At 41.2% G+C, this 13,703-nt stretch overlaps 2 protein-coding genes across 4 annotated transcripts in view; both read left to right on the top strand.

Annotated features, from left to right (window-relative positions):
• LOC139162359 (zinc-regulated GTPase metalloprotein activator 1A-like) overlaps positions 1-2,970 on the top strand; it is a 37,918-nt gene extending 34,948 nt beyond the window's left edge. For all 3 annotated transcript variants that reach the window (XR_011558308.1, XM_070742629.1, XM_070742630.1), the window contains exon 16: positions 1,926-2,970. Coding sequence is in view for 2 of the 3 variants with exons in the window: in XM_070742629.1 (XP_070598730.1) it covers positions 1,926-1,999 (74 nt within the window). In the remaining variant the exon portion in view is untranslated. The remainder of the gene's footprint in view (positions 1-1,925) is intronic.
• A 1,636-nt stretch (positions 2,971-4,606) lies between these two features.
• Positions 4,607-5,859, top strand: LOC139158937 (forkhead box protein E3-like). Its single transcript, XM_070736269.1, is given in 4 exon segments — positions 4,607-4,639; positions 4,641-4,700; positions 4,703-4,778; positions 4,781-5,859. Coding segments are annotated over 4 exon segments (1,128 nt in total). The 3' UTR covers positions 5,740-5,859.
• The last annotated feature ends 7,844 nt before the right edge of the window (positions 5,860-13,703 follow it).

Below are 13,703 nucleotides of genomic sequence, written 5' to 3' on the forward strand. Positions count from 1 at the left end.
ATATACTAATAATTCATTTTGCTGTTTCTTGGAAGGGCTATGTGCATTTCAGAATGACTTGGAATAAATTATTTGGACTTCACACAATATCTTCCTCTTAGCCATTAGAACAGCCCAACTGTCTTCAGGAACTGAAGAAAGCATATAGTTTCTAACACTAAAAATATGCAGAATTAAGAAAAAGTCATCAAAAGGATAGGTTCTGGAAAGCAAATAACCTTTTATCTTCTTTTAACATTGATAAATAATGGTAGTACCTCTAGATACAAGCTGCTCCACATGCGAGTATTCCAAGTTACGAACCGCGACGTGAGCAAAATTTCTGTTCAACACCCGAGCTCAAATTCGGGATACAAGCCGAGCTTCCACTAGGTGGCGCAAGAATCTCCTTGCTTCCAGTTATCTCGGCGTGAAAAACAAAGTCTAAAGGCATTCATTCGAGATGCGAGTTAATCGACTTACGAGCTCGGGTCTGGAACGAATTAAACTCGTATGTCGAGGTACCACTGTAGTTGACATTTTGGCATGGAGCTAAAATAATCATACTTCTTTCTTATATCATAAAAGCAGATGAAAGTATTTTGCTTGGCATGTTTTTTCTTTTGTTAACTGAGCATTAATTGTATAATGTCAGCAATTCTCTATCACTTGCTTGATACTATATTTTAAAAAAATAAAGCTTGGTTTTATTAGAGGAATGAAAATAAAAGAAACAATGACAGATAGGGGAAATGGTATAATATTCTCAGCTGTATGATGACATTGTTAACCCTGCTTGACTTTTTAAGTGATTAGCACAACTTGTATCCACCATAGTGTACATCAGAGGTGTCAAATTCTATTTCATTGAAGGCCGCATCAGGGTTGTGTTGGACCTCAGCGGCTAAGGTGGGTGTGGCTGGGGTGGGACTGGTCAGCTCAATGTCACTCATGTTGGAGGCCTCCTATGGTGTGGTGGCCCGAACACTCTGCCAGAGAAAATGGGCTCCCAAGCTCCATTTTTGACTGCGATGGATTCCTACAACCCTCTGCCAGCGAAAACATAGCTTGGGAGAGCCACCCTCCCAAGCTGTTTGCACTGGCAGAAGGTTGCAGGAGGCTGTTGCAACCAAAAATTGAGCTTTGAAGTTTGCTTTCACTGGCAGAGGCACTGCGGGCCAATCCTTCACTGTTTCCAGGATTGCCTTGTGGCCCAAATCGAAGTACCCTGCAGGCTGCATCCGGTCCCAGGGCCTCGGGTTTGACACCCCTGGTCTACATGTAGTTAAGAACTAAGAGTTGAGTTCAAATTCCTAATCTATAATGGTTCGTTGATGCCCATTGCATAGTAGCTTTATTGATTGGGTAGACTATTTCTTAGAAAAATAAAACATTGCTAGGAGGTTAAAATCTGCTGTTCTTGGATTTCCACAGAGTTTTCAACTGAGGTAGGTCTAGAAAGTTTGTTAGAGAGGAATAATTCAAAGCATGGCAGCTTTTCCTTCACTGATTTACTAAAAATTTAGATAAAAGGCAGATGTTCCTGCAGTACAAGCTGGGAGAAGGAATATTAGAACTAGAAGTAAGCTAGCCTTTTGTGAAATAAAAATATGGGGGGCGGAGAGGGGGAAATAATGTGGGGGGCGGAGAGGGGCCTTTGCGGGATATAATTCTTCATATCCAAGTAATTCCCCCACATAGTCAGGACAACAAACAGATCTGAGCAGTCCTGTCTTTGCAAGAAAATAACTGAAGTAGACTACATGAGAAGAGATAGATCCATAGTGACTTGCTGGGGCTTTTAAAAAATCTCTTTATCATCTGATTTTTAGCAATTTTTCGATGAGCGTTGGTTATGTTTCAGGAAACAGCGACATAGTTTCTCCTTAATGCACAGTATTGTAAAATATTTAAAGTGTTTTCAATTTTATGTTATTTGTCCCTAGGAAGAAATCTGGATAACAAGATCCTTAAAGACCTCTTCATAGCAACTGTGACCAAAAGAGAGGAAAATAGTTGATACCAACTACTGAGGAAAAAATGCTTTTTAATCCTGCATTTTTTACCAAGGGATTATTAAAATATTTTGGGCCTATTTTAATAGTTGAACCTTATAAAACTATTGTCCGTATAGATCAAGTCTGAATTTATCTAGAATTAGCAATTAATAAAGAAAATATGTGGATGTCCTTGAAATGTCACTTCTCCAGTCTTTGCTCAGAGAGATTCTATTATTTTTTTTAAACACACACACACACACACAGTGGGAATGTATTTGTCACATTTTTACTTTCCTCCAGTCCAGGTTTGGTAAAGAGGTGCTAAGATTGAGCTCTTGCAGTAAATTATTTTGACTAGGACTATCCAATACAAGCTTTACTTAGAGTTCTTCAGATGCATTTGGCTACTATACTCATAATTTACAGCCAATATAGCCAACAGGTAATGGAGGTTGTTAAGGAATATTTCAGGATAAAGATTGGGGAAGGGCGCTCTAATGCAATGTTTCTAAACCTTGGCAACTTGAAGATATCTGGACTTCAACTCCCAGAATTCCCCAGCCAGCGAATGCTGGCTGGGGGATTCTGGAAGTTGAAGTCCAGATATCTTCAAGTTGCCAAGGTTGGGAAACACTGCTCTAATGAATGTTGAAATTGTTTCTTTAGAGCAGGAACGCTACTCAATCTTGGCAACTTTAAGACCCGTGGACTTCAACTCTCAGAATTTTCCAACCATCAGGAATTCCCAGTTCTGAGGGGTGAAGTCTATGAATTTTAAAGTTGCCAAGGACTTGGACACTAGGGATTGGACTGCCATCCCAAACACTGACTTTCTGAATCTCTAAGGCAGCACTTGCTACTTCTTTGGAAGCCATAGGACAAATAGACCCAAGTATGATACCCTGTAATAAAGCACTACTTTATTAACTCTTCTAATGTATCAGATTTCATATAAATCTTAATAAAGATTTCTATCTACTTTTCAACTTTACCAGTTGTCTGACTGATTATCTCATCTTGGTGAGTGATGCTGATGACAGAAGCTTGAAAAGGACTTTTTAAAGAACTTTTTTGAGAACAAAAGATTAAAGGGAGTGTAGAAAGTGGTTATCTAGTCAACAGAGGACCCTAAGAGACATTAAGGAAAAAGGTGGAACCAAGTTCATTTTAGAAAAACTCTTTAAGTTCTCAAAAGTTGGGCATCAGTTTAAGAGATGAGTGAAGAAGTTCGGAAGAGAATGTTTTGTTAACAAGATAAATTTAAAATATAGATTAATATTATGGAATATGGAAGCAACCTTGAGGAGTGGTAAGTGCCATCTACTGGCTGGAGTATTTATTACAGGGTAGTGCGCAGGTCCAATTCTGCTACTGGAGCTGCATACCGCCCTGTTCCGGGTGGGGACCATCCCTGCATCCTTCTGAATGACTCTGAGGCCCCATTGGCCTATTTGTCCCGTATGCTTTCCCATGCTAAAAGGAACTATAGCCAGCTTGACTGTCGCTGGCGTAAGGAAGTTACACAATGATTTGTATGGTCTTTTTTTCCATTAAGATCAGAGGGCATACGAGGCGTTGCCCTGTGTCAGTTCCAGCATGCCTGCGCATGCTGATTTTCAGCCTTAGGAAAGGCCATTTCGCCCTCCGGACGCTTCAGGAAAGCTCTGAAGCCACAGAGGCAAAAAAATAATCGCTCAATATACTGCTCAATGGACAAACTGGAAGTTCGGAAAGTTAGAACACCACACACACCATTTTGGCATGTGAACAAAAAAAGGTTCGCCATCACGGACCTAGAGTCTTTTCCAGAATATTCTGATTTCTGGACTGTAAGCCACCAGAAAGTAGGGAAGGCTTTCAAGAAGGCACCCACCTTTTAACCAACATGAATTTACCCCCCTCACCAAATTGTACAACTAGCCCAACAATTAGTTTATTTTAACAGTCCCTACTTCTTCCACCTAAATATTCCAATATTTAAATATTAAAGTTTTCTAATAGGCTGATCGGACCAGAGCTTCCATCCCCTGACACCATTAGCCATGAAATCAGCAGGGTGGATGGACTAGAAAAGTCATCATTTGGAGAGCCATGCCATGCCCCCCCTTTTAAAATTAAAATCAATTTAAATTAGATTTTTATGTTTTAGTAGCGAGATTTTTAGTACAGTATATTTAAATATGTACTGCTCAAAAAAATAAAAGGGAACACTTAAACAACACAATATAACTCCAAGTAAATCAAACTTCTGTGAAATCAAACTCCACTGAGGAAGCAACACTGACAATCAATTCCACATGCTGTTGTGCACATTCAACTTTGTACAGGACAAAGTATTCAATGAGAATATTTCATTCATTCAGATCTAGGAGGTGTTCCTTGAGTGTTCCCTTTATTTTTTTTTGAGCAGTATATTTCTTTATGTATTGTATTCTTTGTTGTGAGCTGCCCTGAGTCCCAGGAGAAAGAAGAGCTGCAGAGAAATCTCATCAAGCAAACCAACAAACAATAAATAATCAATCAATTAAAATCCCCATTCATACAGGACGCCTGGGATAGGATTTCTGACATTCTGACATTCCTATCACAGAGTCAGAGGGGGAGAACGGGAGGGGGGTCCCCCTCCGATGCGCTCCCACCTTCCCCAGGGATTGGAGCATTGCCAATGGCAAAGGAGACCCTCCCTTTTCAGATGGCAGGGAGGCTGGAAACAGGGCCAATAAAAAGACCCCCACAGCCTCCAAACTGGGTCCATCGAGTGCATCGGCTGCAGGTCCTCCTCCGCCCGTCTGCTTGGCCACGTGGAGCTTCCCTCCTTCGGATGAGCCCATCAGGCGAGGAAGCCTTGGAGGACCCTCTCCGAGGAGGTGGGAGTTCAGATGGGCAAGCAAGTCCCGGCGTCTTGGGCGAAAGTAGCTGGGGACTCCGGGCGCGTCCCAAGGAGATCCAAAGCGGCAGCGGCGGCGGCGGGATCCACCAGCCCACTGGAGCAACAGCAGCGGCCCCCGAGGGGAGACTGTCCAAGCCCCCGTACTCCTACATCGCGCTGATCGCCATGGCCATCCTGCAGAGCCCGCAGCAGCAGCTGCCCCTCAGCGGCATCTGCGCCTTCATCCGCGGCCGCTTCGCCTACTACGGCCGCCGCTCCCCCGCCTGGCAGAACTCCATCCGCCACAACCTCTCGCTCAACGACTGCTTCGTCAAGGTGCCCCGACAGCCCGGCAGTGCCGGCAAGGGCCACTTGTGGCGCCTCCACCCGGCTGCGCGGGGCATGTTTCGCGACGGCAGCTTCCTCCGGCGCAGGCGGCGCTTCAAGAGGCCCGCCGCGCCTTCCGCCGCCGCCACCGGGATCCTGTTCTTCCCGGCTCCCCCTGGCGGTGCCTTTCCGCCTCCGGCCGTCGGGCTTTTCCCCGCCTGCTCCTCGCCGGGCAGGAGAGCGGGGAAAGGGCGCCGGGGTCCCGGGGAGGAAGGAAAGCGACCCTCGGGGGAGATGGGCCCGCAGGGCAGCACCAAGGGCTCCTTCAGCATCGAGAGCATTTTGAAGGCGGCGCCCGCCCTGGTGCAGCTGAGTGCTTGGATCCCTCCTTCTTCTTCTGCCGTCGCCGCCGCGGCCTGCAACCGCAACCCGGCTCTGCTTTCCCGCCCGGAGCGCCTCGTAGCTTCGTGGAGGACCTTGCTGGCTCCCGGCACCGGTCAGGGTCCCTCAGCGCTGTTGGTGGGTCACTCAGAGTTGACCCACGGCTCGTCGCCTGCCTTTTAAGATCCGCGCTCCCTTTCTTTCTCTCAGCGGACTTGCAGACGGCGGTTTCAAGGACACGTCGGATCTTTAATTTTACCTCAGATTGTTTGGGTTTAGCACGTCCCCCGCCTCGCCCCCCCCAACCCCCCCCCCCCACCTGAAGAAGTGGCTCCTTAAATTATGACAGTCACTTCTTCCCCTGTTTCCCTCTTTATATCTGTATTTGTATTTGAGTGCCCTCCTGGGGTGAAGCACAGCATCCTACATGAGGAAAATTACATCCTTCTTCAGGCCGGGATTGAGCGAAGTTTACACGATGTGCCCCACATCTAACGATCCACTTTAATGCAGCGAAGTCTGACTGAACTAAAAAAGAAAGAACGAAAGAAAGCAACTTGACAGATTCTCCTTGTTTTCTACTCAGAATTGGAATGGAGCTGCCTTCATGCCACCCGATAGCTTAATTCAGTGTTTCTCAACCTTGGCAACTTGAAGATATTTGGACTTCAACTCCCAGAATTCCCCAGCTAGCAAATGCTGGCTAGGGAATTCTGGGAGTTGAAGTCCAGATATCCTCAAGTTGTCAAGGTTGGATAACACTGGCTTAATTGGTTGTCAACATTTTGAATAAAAACAGAAACAGAGGACTCGGATGAAAGGGCTAAATTGATAAAAGTTTTATGAATAGCATGAGGCACTTTGATTCCAAGATTTTGCATTTACCTCCTTACAGTAACTTGTGTTTGTGTTTCCTTCCAGCTCTGCAGAACATTCATTTTTTCTTCCCCAAATATTGTGGGTTATTCTGGAGACAGTATTAATCTGGTCTTATTCGTCTGTCCTCCCGTGCCTACCTTTATAATGCTGTATTGCTCATTGATGATTGTAATCACTCACACTAAAGCTACATAAATGCTAAAATCCAAGAAATTAACCAAGTTTGAAGCTGATCCAAAGAGAGACTAGCTCTGCGCAGTGATCAGACATCCAGGAATCTTCCATTAGATTTGTTTGTCAAACATCAACAGAGGGGGGTTTAGAGCAACTAAAAATCATAACTCTTTTTGTTATTCCTTACAGTCAACTTTCAACTACTTAGCTCAACATTCCTCCCAATTCTCAGCAACTATAATTAGCTTTCACCTGAAAAGATCTCTGTTTGCATTTCTACTTTATATACATTTCAAATCCCTAAGTTTATTCTTTTTATAAAGCATCAAAATGTATTTTGAACTAGAGGCAAAGAATTATAGTAGTATGAGTTAGAAGAATGTCTTTGGCACCCAAGTCAAATGAAGGTATTTCTCATGTGAACAGATTGCCCTTCTTGGAGAATAGATCAGTATGTATTAAACAATTTGTTCTAAGGCTCAAAAAGTATCCTATTTAATTTAGTTCAGTAATATATGCCCCAGCAAAATTTCAAGGCCCAGCTATTAATTAACACAATTTCTATTCCTGGAAAGGAGAGAATCTCATTTTATTATTTGCTTCAGAAAACAAAATAGTTTTGGATGAATTTTTCTTCAATAAAAAAAGTTCACAGAGAGCAGACTGCAAGGAGGTTAAGATAAAGATTGCCAGTAACCCAGCTCATCTGCTGGGGTAGATGGAGAATTAAGCATCCCTTGTCATGTTCTTGCTTCTTAATATCTAATCTATTTCCATTCTATGTTTTATACATGAATCTGGGAGATCTGGATTTGTCAAAACAAATTGTTATCACCTCTGTGAGACTTATGTAAAGGCAAACTGTGTTACACAGAATCAAACAAAAAATTAGGATAGTAAAAAAAAATTTTTTTGTGAAATTTAGAAAGTTATCTTTTTAATGTTCTGCACATATAACAATTCTGTTTGCAATAAAGTAGTAGATCAGAGAAGGAGCCATGTTAATTTGTGGTTCTTTGTGTGTGAATTATATGTAGGATTTTCCCCCCATGCGGAAATATTTTTTAAAAATAGTACAGTACTACATTAGTGTGTAAAATTTGCTCCCATTTTTTTGTTAAATGTGTGTTTAGGCTAAATATCATCTCATAGCCCCAGATTGAGGAATAAAAAATATCTATCTAATAACCAATACTGCACCAGGAAGGCAAAATACAGTTTATAACCTTCAATGAAAATGCTTTCACTCTGCAGTGGAATGATTTCAGTTGATACACAAATGCATATTTTCCTGTCAGATTGCATTATATCAAGCATTTGCAGCTCCATACTTCTTTATGAAACTTTGAATTTCTGTACAGCTTTTGCATTCAACATCAAGCTTCTAACCATACATCAACACAGGTTGTTACTAATACAATGTGTTAACTATAAATGGCAAAACATGTCAAAAGAAGTTGTAAAGCAGTTGAAGATGGCACTTCATCCTGCAATGCATTGACTTGGGCTAATAATGAAATACATATGCTGCCTGTCTGTTTACCTACCTACCTACCTAGGTTCCTCCCAGTTCGGACCAGATCACCTGAACCATTAGTGGCCCACTGGTGATGTGGTGAAGGTGTCACAGATCTGGTTCGGTTGATGCCGCCATCATTTTTTTTGACAAATTCTGTTTTGAAGGTTTTCCCTGTTCTGCTGCTTATAAAAAGGGCCCTCTCACCCGCCCCGGGGTTTAAACTGATTTTTATTCAGAAGCAGAGCTGATTAGCTCCTCAGCTGTGTTTCGGCTGATTCCACCTACTGAGGATGCAGGGAAGCCAAATTGCATGACGGAACATGTGTGTGCACACGAGCAAAACGCCGTGATGCAAACCAATGGCAAAGGTAAGTGGAATCCACCCCTGCTGCCTCCCTACTATTATCTATCTAACTATCTATCTATCTATCTATCTATCTATCTATCTATCTATCTATCTATCTATCTATCTATCGCCATCTAAAAATATAAACATGCATACACGCATATATCTATGACAACTTTATTTGGGGAATTTGTCTTGATAGCATACATAGATATTACAAATGCAACCAATTAAAGAATATAAGATACATTTTATTAACAAGAAAGAAAACTGATCCTGAATTTATGTTAATGGTGAACAAAAAACTTTTTTTCAAGGTCACCACAACTTATATTTTTATACAGCTGAACTGTACTGTTCCGATTAAGGTTATGTGTATCTTGAAAAAAATAATAATATACAATGAAGATTTTTCACTCCAGGTGGCGCTATTTAATCACTGTCTCAGGTATTTAAAAAAGTTTAAAACACAAACACCAAGCTGCTGTTTTGGATTTCTGTTGTACTTTTCTTGCTTGCTTTTCAAATTACAGTATTAGATCTTATTGTGGTTTTTTTAGTTCTGTATTCTAGGATTGGTGGCATTATTGTGGATTATTTATTTAAGGTTTTATCCAAGAGGAAAAGCAGCGTTGAATAAGTTTCTGAATCAAGTGCCCAGTTGCTGGTAATCAGCATAGTGTTTAAAGGGAGGAAGAGAAAAAAGATATGCAATATAGTGAAATTAACATTATGAGTTTTATCTGGAATATTTGAAGATCTTGTAAGAAAAACATCTTGGGCTGAAAAGGTTTGCATTTCTACAGTACCCTTAGTTAATCACTGTCCCTTTCAAATATATTAGCTCTAAAACAATAATAATTACCTGGAATATTAAGACAATCTTAGAATTACTGTATTTTTCGGAGTATAGGACAAACCTCCCCCCCCCCCAAAAAGAGGATGGAAATGTCACTCTGCCTTATAAACTGAATACAGCCATTTTTGGCTTCCCAAAGACCCACCTCACCCCATTTTTTAGAAAAATAGGACCATTTTTTGCAAAAATTGGGTGCACAGAGAGCTTGGGGGGGCTACAGTATGCTCCTGGGGGCTGCCAATAGCACCCCCATTTTTGCAAATAAAATGGGCAAAAACGGGTCCATTTTTCACAAAAACAGGGGCCTTTTTGCTTTCCCCCAATTCCCAGGAGCTCTCTGCAGGCCTCCCAAACCCTCTGTCCACCCCATTTTTGCAAAAAAAATAATAAATGGGTGAAAAACAGGCCATTTTTTACAAAAACGGGGTTTTTTGCCTTCCCCAGGAGCCCTCTGCAGGTCTCTCAAATAATCTGTGCACCCCAATTTTGCAAAAAAACGTGTGAAAAATGGGTCCAGTTTTGCAAAAATAACAACAAAAAAACAGGGCACAGAGGGTTTGGGATGCTTGCAGAGTGCTTCTGGGGTCAGGGAGGACTAAAACTTTTTTTCTTACTTACCTCTTTGAAATCTTGGTGCGACCTATACACCAGTGCATCTCATAGTCCGAAAAATACAGTATACATATTTAATAATATCTGATCAATGCAATCTCATATCAATATCATAAATGAGATAAAAATTCATATGAATCTCTTAGCATTTGTGGATGTTTGTAAAGTAATTACAAGCATCGAGCTTCATAAAAATAGTATTTTTCTGATTATTCATAAAAATTATTTTACTTTTTCCATAACTTTAATTCCCGGGAGCTTATTGTTAACATTTCACAAAGATTATTGGCAGTTATTCAACACTCAGCCTTTCTATGCAGTACATTCAGGCAGTTAAGAAACTACCCAATACAGCAGTGAAATAAATAGAAAATACCCATATGAACTATAACAGGGATGTATATCAGGGACCACCTTCTGCTGCACGAATCCCAGTGACCAGTTAGGTCCCACAGAGTGGATCTTCTCCGGGTCCTGTCAACTAAAGAATGTCACTTGGCGGGACCCAGGGGAAGAGCCTTCTCTGTGGCGGCCCCGGCCCTCTGGAACCAACTCCCCCCAAAGATTAGAATTTCCCCCACCCTCCTTGCCTTTCGTAAGCTGCTTAAAACCCACCTCTGCCGTCAGGCATGGGGGAATTGAGACCCTCTTCCCCCTAGGCCTTTACAATTCTATGCATGGTATGTATGTATGTATGTTTGGTTTTTTATATTAATGGGTTTTTAATTGTTTCTAACATCAGACTACTATTGTACAATGCTTTATTGTCTCTTGAGAGGGGCGGCATACAAATCCAATAAATAAATAAATAAATATCACAATTATTTTATTTTTCATTATGTGTACATGCTAAACGGTTTTTAATATAGCTCAGGACAAGAGATAAGTGTTCATAATAAAAACATGGTAATAGAATTGGTAGAACTTTCATTGAAACCTGGATGTAGCAGAAAATCTAGCAGATGCTAATTAAGTTTATCTATTACATTTTCTGTCCACAGGAACAGTGCTGTTTACCCTTTTTAAAGTAGAAAACTGGAAGCAGGCAAATGTTCATTCTAAATTTACAAAGGAGTATTTTCTTGTTACATATCAAAAGGGGGGGGGAAAGAAGCATTATTCCAAAATATTTTTTGTAAACCTCAAATAGTTTGTAAACCCCAAATAGTTTTTGGGGTTTTGTAAACCCCAAATGGTTTTCCAAAGCTTGCTTCAGAATAATTAGGTTTGGCAACAATCTTTCTAAAGGAAGAAAATGCACAGTAATCTTTTGCTGTATATCCCCACTCGCCTAAATATAATGGAAAGTAAGCTTAAACTAAAAGCATTTGGTAAACCTGCCAAGAGTAGAAATTGAGCAATCTGATACCTTAGTTTTCAAACATGATTTATGCATTGAGGCTGTTCCAATGCTCCATATGAACTGACTGAACATCCTAGAATGTGTTTCAGAGTGTTTTCCAATGTGCAAGACTTACATTATAAACATAGTTCTGCCCCACCCCACCCTTTTTTTCTGTATTTAGTGCTGGTGCTTAAAGCAAATGCTTTTAGTTTAAGCTTACTTTCCATTATATTTATGCATCACTTTCAGATAAATGAATTACTGGTTTCAGGAAGGTACCAAGCAAATAATCTTACTGGTTTCAGGAAGAACCAAGCAAATAATCTTCAACGAATTACCATTTGGAGACTTTTTATTTTCTAATACCTACTAGCCGCTTCCAGTATTAGAAAAAGGAAACCCTAACCTTGTTTTTAGAACATTTTCAAAAAAAGTCTCACTTGAAAACTCACCTGCTATCAAAGCCCAAAATAACAGGGGAATGGGGGGAGGGAGGTTACTAAACCAGGTCCAAGTTATAAAAGGAACCCAACTACAGTCATTGCTTGTGTGTCATGCGATCAGTTGGAAATACATAACCTTTCATCCTGGTTGATCCCATTGTCCTAACAGAACATTGTCCTAATGCTTATTTAGCCCCTACACTTACACGCCTTACATGCTGCAATTCCAGCCCAGAGGTCTCTTCTATTATTTTATGTTTTATTTATTTATTTTGTCAAGTATTTTGTTATATACAAAGATATAAAAATGTTTACATACATGATACTAGTGTGAGAGAGAGACATTAGGACAGGGAACAGAAGACACGCTGGTACACTTAAGCACACCCCTTACTGACCTCTTAGGAATCGGAAGAGGTCAAAAGTGGATTGTCTAAGGCAGTGATGGTGAACCTTTTTTCCTCGGGTGCCGAAAGAGCATGGGTGTGCACTATTGCACATGCGCGAGTGTCCACACCCATAATTCAATACCTGGGGAGGGCGAAAACAGTTCCCCCTACCCCCCAGAGGCTCTCTGGAGGCAGGAAATGGCCTGTTTCCCAACTTCTGGTGGGCCCAGTAGGCTTGTGTTTCGCCCTCCCCAGGCTCCAAAGGCTTCCCTAGAGCTGGGTGAGGATATAAACGCCCTCCCCATCTCCTCAGAGGCTCTCTGGAAGCCAAAAAACACCCTCCCAGAGCCTTTGTGTGAGCCAAAAATCAGATGGCTGGCACACACATGCACGTTTGAGCTGAGCTAGACAACAGCTTGTGTGCCAGCAGATATGGCTCTGCGTGCCACCTGTGGCACCCATGGCATAGGTTCGCCATCACTGGTTTAAGGCAAGGGTAGGCAAAGTTGGCTCTTGTATGAAATGTGGACTTTCAATTCCCAGAATTCCTGAGCTTGCATGATTGGCTCAGGAATTCTGGGAGTTGAAGTCCTCAAGTCATAGAAGAGCCAACTTCGCCTACCCCAGGTGTAAGTCAGTGGTTTCCAACTTTTTTTTTGGCCATGCCTTACCTAAGAATCTCTAAAATTCTGATCCCCCCCCCCCCGTGACATGTTATTCTTATTATTTAAATAAATCCTGCTCATGTGGAGCAAGCCTAAAAGGCCAATAACTTAGTTTAAACTAGGTTCCAATTGCCCCAATTGAAAACCAAATTGCCCCCTGGTTTAAGGGTAAAGTTTTGGGGTTAGATAATATTACTACAGAGTCAGGTAGTGAGTTCCATGCATTAACTACTGAGTTACTAAAGTCGTATTTCCTACAGTCAAGTTTGGAGCGGTTTACTTTTGTATCTATCTATCTATCTATCTATCTAGTTTGTATCTGTTGTGTGTTTGTGTGTTGTTGTGGTTGAAGCTGAAGTAGTTGTTGACAGAAAGGACATTGTAGCAGATGATTTTATTAGCTATGCTTAAGTCATGTTGAAGGCAACGTAGTTCCAAGCTTTCCAAGCCTAGGATTTCAAGTCTGGTTGCGTAAGGACGTTGTAGCAGATGATTTTATGGGCTATTCTGTATGACAGTCGATCCAAAAGAATGATTGTGCATAGTTTTTTTAGAGTTATTTATGTATTAGATGCCATTTGCTGTTTTTATTGTTGTTACATTTTATATTGTGTTTTAGTTGTGATTATTGTGAGGCATCCAGAGTCCTGCTGGACTTGTGCAGCATATAAATATCACTAAATAAAATAAATGGTGGATCATATTCAGTTTGAGATTATATGGAAAAGAGGATGAATTCGGCCAATGAAACTAATCTGCAGGAACTGATGGGACAAGGTAAGAGGACGTGTGCTTAGTAGAATTTGAGACCAAGGTATAAAGAATAAATTAGAATTAGTTTATAATATGAAAATAGATATACTGTACTGCACTTAAGTTAAAATGGTAAATAGAAAATATGCCCTCATTTTGGTGG

Source organism: Erythrolamprus reginae, chromosome 2 (genome assembly GCF_031021105.1).
Source record: "Erythrolamprus reginae isolate rEryReg1 chromosome 2, rEryReg1.hap1, whole genome shotgun sequence".
Taxonomy (NCBI): Eukaryota; Metazoa; Chordata; class Lepidosauria; order Squamata; family Dipsadidae; genus Erythrolamprus; species Erythrolamprus reginae.